Source organism: Salvelinus namaycush, chromosome 8 (assembly GCF_016432855.1).
Source record: "Salvelinus namaycush isolate Seneca chromosome 8, SaNama_1.0, whole genome shotgun sequence".
Lineage (NCBI taxonomy): Eukaryota > Metazoa > Chordata > Actinopteri > Salmoniformes > Salmonidae > Salvelinus > Salvelinus namaycush.
Window position 1 is genome coordinate 9,842,571 of NC_052314.1, and position 5,022 is coordinate 9,847,592.

The 5,022-nt window shown below is 50.1% G+C and overlaps 1 protein-coding gene across 1 annotated transcript; it reads left to right on the plus strand.

The window, feature by feature from the left end:
- Window positions 1–1,084: 1,084 nt before the first annotated feature.
- LOC120051737 (cylicin-2-like) lies at window positions 1,085–2,494 on the plus strand. The gene has a single exon (XM_038998622.1). It carries the CDS (start codon window positions 1,085–1,087, stop codon window positions 2,492–2,494), a length of 1,410 nt encoding a protein of 469 aa, XP_038854550.1.
- The last annotated feature ends 2,528 nt before the right edge of the window (window positions 2,495–5,022 follow it).

Below are 5,022 nucleotides of genomic sequence, written 5' to 3' on the forward strand. Positions count from 1 at the left end.
TTTGACTTTATGGGTTGGTTATGTAGGCTTCTTCTAACCCATCGCTTTCTACTACATATAATAATATGATAAAATTATATACTTACATTTAAAACCAAATCTATCAGAATTCCAGTCATTACAATAAATGTTATACCCCTTGATCTTCAAGAATAAGACTTGGAAATATGGAAGTATAGATTAGACAAATTGTTTTACCTGAGCATAACCCCAAAACTAAGGACTTATTAGCCAGCCCTACTCTGTTGTTTATGATTTTCTTTTTATGGCGGACTGATTGGGCTCATTGATTCGATTTGAAAAATAAATGCTGCGCCCATGGAATGGCATGTTTTGAGCACTACTGAAAAAATGTTACATTTTTATTTTATTTTAATTTAATTTAACCTTTATTTACCTAGACAAGTCAGTTAAGAACAAATTCTTTTTTACAATGATGACCTAGGAACAGTGGGTTAACTGCCTTGTTCAGCGGCAGAACGACAGTGCTATTTACATGTGCTATTTACATGTGAAAAATGAACGTATTTGCTATAGGCCTATTGTTTGGCTTTTTGTTGGTGACACTGATTTCTTACATTGTAAATGTAAACAAACACTGTATAGCCTCATAACATAAAAACAATAATTTAATGTAATCTGATTACAATATTTTTGCTGGTAATGTAACAGATTACAGGTACAGTTTTGTAATCCGTTACTCCCCAACCCTGTATATGCACAAACTCATCCAAACTGTTTCAGCTGGGAAGCATGCGGACACCTTTAGTGTAACGTGGGGGATTTAGCCATAAATATCAATATCCTGTAGCCGATACTATGCCACCTTTTTTATACACGAGGTGAGGTCCTCGAGACTAAACTAATTCATTTTTTATTTCACCTTTATTTAACCAGGTAGGCTAGTTGAGAACAAGTTCTCATTTACAACTGCGACCTGGCCAAGATAAAGCAAAGCAGTGCGACACAAACAATAACACAGAGTTACACATGGAATAAACAAACTAACACCTAGGTTTACACGTTTCATTCAAATAATCAAACTGACAATGACACTGTTGCAACACTCACGGAGAGAGTGTCCATGGAGAAGGAGGGTGTGTCCATGGAGAAGGAGGGCGTGCCCAGGGAGAAGGAGGGCGTGTCCAGGGAGGAGGGCGTGTCCAGTGAGATGGAGGGCGTGTCTATGGAGAAGGAGGGCGTGTTCAGGGAGAAGGAGGGTGTGTCCAGGGAGAAGGAGGGCGTGTCCAGGGAGAAGGAGGGCGTGTCCAGTGAGATGGAGGGCGTGTCCAGGGAGAAGGAGAGCGTGTCCAGGGAGAAGGAGGGCATGTCCAGTGAGACGGAGGGCGTGTCCAGTGAGATGGAGGGTGTGTCCAGGGAGAAGGAGGGCGTGTCCAGTGAGATGGAGGGTGTGTCCAGGGAGAAGGAGGGCGTGTCCAGGGAGAAGGAGGGCGTGTCCAGGGAGAAGGAGGGTGTGTCCAGTGAGACGGAGGGCGTGTCCAGGGAGAAGGAGGGCATGTCCAGTGAGACGGAGGACGTGTCCAGGGAGAAGGAGGTAGTGTCCAGGGAGAAGGAGGTAGTGTCCAGGGAGAAGGAGGGCATGTCCAGTGAGACGGAGGGCTTGTCCAGGGAGAAGGAGGGCATGTCCAGTGAGACGGAGAGCGTGTCCAGGGAGAAGGAGGGCATGTCCAGTGAGACGGAGGGCGTGTCCAGGGAGAAGGAGGTAGTGTCCAGGGAGAAGGAGGTCGTGTCCAGGGAGAAGGAGGGCATGTCCAGTGAGACGGAGGGCGTGTCCAGTGAGATGGAGGGTGTGTCCAGGGAGAAGGAGGGCGTGTCCAGGGAGAAGGAGGGTGTGTCCAGTGAGACGGAGGGCGTGTCCAGGGAGAAGGAGGGCATGTCCAGTGAGACGGAGGACGTGTCCAGGGAGAAGGAGGTAGTGTCCAGGGAGAAGGAGGTAGTGTCCAGGGAGAAGGAGGGCATGTCCAGTGAGACGGAGGGCTTGTCCAGGGAGAAGGAGGGCATGTCCAGTGAGACGGAGAGCGTGTCCAGGGAGAAGGAGGGCATGTCCAGTGAGACGGAGGGCGTGTCCAGGGAGAAGGAGGTAGTGTCCAGGGAGAAGGAGGTCGTGTCCAGGGAGAAGGAGGGCATGTCCAGTGAGACGGAGGGCGTGTCCAGGGAGAAGGAGGGCATGTCCAGTGAGACGGAGGCCGTGTCCAGGGAGAAGGAGGTAGTGTCCAGGGAGAAGGAGGGCATGTCCAGTGAGACAGAGGGCGTGTCCAGGGAGAAGGAGGTCGTGTCCAGGGAGAAGGAGGGCATGTTCAGTGAGACGGAGGCCGTGTCCAGGGAGAAGGAGGTCGTGTCCAGGGAGAAGGAGGGCATGTCCAGTGAGACGGAGGGCGTGTCCAGGGAGAAGGAGGTAGTGTCCAGGGAGAAGGAGAGCGGGTTTAGGAGGACTAAGGATACTACGCTTAAAACACTACATTTACTTTGTTAAAACCACCATCACCGCCCCCATCCTCCCAAGGCACGCCGACCTCGACATGGCAAAGGGGATACTCTGAACGACAGAAAATGCACAGCTTTTATACAGATGGCCATGCCCTTAATTAACAATTAGACACACCTGCGGCTGGCAAAGGCATGATGGTGTGTTCGCAATACTTTAACGGTTCTATCCTGTCACATGAGTATGCTTCGAAGCCATTGAACAGAAAGTTCAGAAATGTAATAGCACCACTGTGTGTTCAGAATCACCTTTATCTGCCCGAGTACATTTACACATACTCAGACCACCTGTTCATACCCATTCCTTATTTCCAAGCAATGCAAACACAGCAGTTTTCACTTAATGATTGTATGAAACAGAATGTGAGAGAGGGAGAGGACAGTAGAGATGAGATTCACACTTTTGCAATGAACCTCAAAGAGAAACACGAACTGGCTCTGACATTGGTCCCATGGCGACAAATATTCATAAACAGCATGTCCTGAAGCTCCACATTGCCAGAGAAAATCTATTCTATATCATTCAAAGTTCCATTAGATAAATAGCTTCTTTGATTACTTTTAATTTAGTGGGAGGATGGATACACATTGTCTGCGGGTCTCGAATCAGCGTGAATTATGTTGTGGTCAAAGTTAGGGATGGGGTGCTCAATTGAATTCCCTGTATTTTTGGGCTATTTTGACGCACACGCACACGCACACGCACACGCACACACACAGAGAGAGCCCTGGACCCTATTTTCTTCTATGTTTGTTAACATGGCATGCCTATAACAGATGTCTTGCTTTAGTGGTTCCAAACCAGATAGGACCACGTTGGAGACCCCTTGATGAGACAGGACCAGGGTAGAGACTCCTTGATGAGACAGGACAAGGGTGGAGACTCCTTGATGAGGTAGGACCATAATGGAGACTCCTTGATGAGACAGGACCAGGGTGGAGACTCCTTGATGAGACAGGACTGGGGTGGAGACTCCTTGATGAGACAGGACCGGGGTGGAGACTCCTTGATGAGACAGGACCGGGGTGGAGACTCCTTGATGAGACAGGACCGGGGTGGAGACTCCTTGATGAGGTAGGACCAGTGTGGAGACTCCTTGATGAGGTAGGACCAGTGTGGAGACTCCTTGATGAGGTAAGACCAAGGTGGAGACACCTTGATGAAGTAGGACTGGGGTGGAGGCTCTTTGATGAGGTAGGACCAGGGTGGAGACATCTTCTTGGGCCACAGACTGTGTGACAGGCTGACATGTCCATCACTCCAACAGAAAATCAACATCCATTCAACGTAACCAGAACGTCACAATGTTTAATGTACATCATACTCTTTGATCACTGGTCCAGAGAAGCATTGACTGTTCAAGCGCATGATGGTTAACGTTAGCTAAGGGTGGAGCATGGAGCATGTTGCCAAATGGAGCACCTGGTAGACTCTCATGCATCATAATTCACCAACACTCCACCATCAGCAATGGCCTCTGAAGCATTTTCTCTATCAGCAGCTGACATATAGACACAATAAAAGCCCTGTCTCAAACTGTGAATGCTTCAAAATGTACACGTGATTACGCTCCAGTCGGAATACTCAGTGACCTTCCACGGTGTACATTAGTGGTGTCCTATGTCGGAGCCCCTGTGGGGTGGGAAGGGAAGAAGCCAAGCAGAGTGGTAACAGGATTATTGGAGCAAAGAGGAAGCCAGGACTTTGTTGACCGCCATTTATTTTGGACCGCTTTTACCAAAACTGATTGATTTATGTCGGCAGCGACCCACCAGAGACACCTGAATGTCACCTTTCCACATCAGTGGAAGTCACCATGCTGGAGGCCTGGGAATACAGTGGGAGAGATGTAGAGAGAGGGAACAGGGAGAAGGAGGAGCGAGAGGGAACAGAGAGAAGGTGGAGAGAGAGGGAACAGAGAGAAGGTGGAGAGAGAGGGAACAGGGAGAAGGAGGAGCGAGCGGGAACAGGGAGAAGGTGGAGAGAGAGGGAACAGGGAGAAGGTGGAGCGAGAGGGAACAGGGAGAAGGAGGAGCGAGCGGGAACAGGGAGAAGGTGGAGAGAGAGGGAACAGGGAGAAGGTGGAGAGAGAGGGAACAGGGAGAAGGAGGAGAGAGAGGGAACAGGGAGAAGGAGGAGAGAGAGGGAACAGGGAGAAGGAGGAGAGAGAGGGAACAGGGAGAAGGAGGAGAGAGAGGGAACAGGGAGAAGGTGGAGCGAGAGGGAACAGGGAGAAGGAGGAGAGAGAGGGAACAGGGAGAAGGTGGAGAGAGAGGGAACAGGGAGAAGGAGGAGCGAGCGGGAACAGGGAGAAGGTGGAGAGAGAGGGAACAGGGAGAAGGTGGAGCGAGAGGGAACAGGGAGAAGGAGGAGCGAGCGGGAACAGGGAGAAGGTGGAGAGAGAGGGAACAGGGAGAAGGAGGAGAGAGAGGGAACAGGGAGAAGGTGGAGAGAGAGGGAACAGGGAGAAGGAGGAGCGAGCGGGAACAGGGAGAAGGTGGAGAGAGAGGGAACAG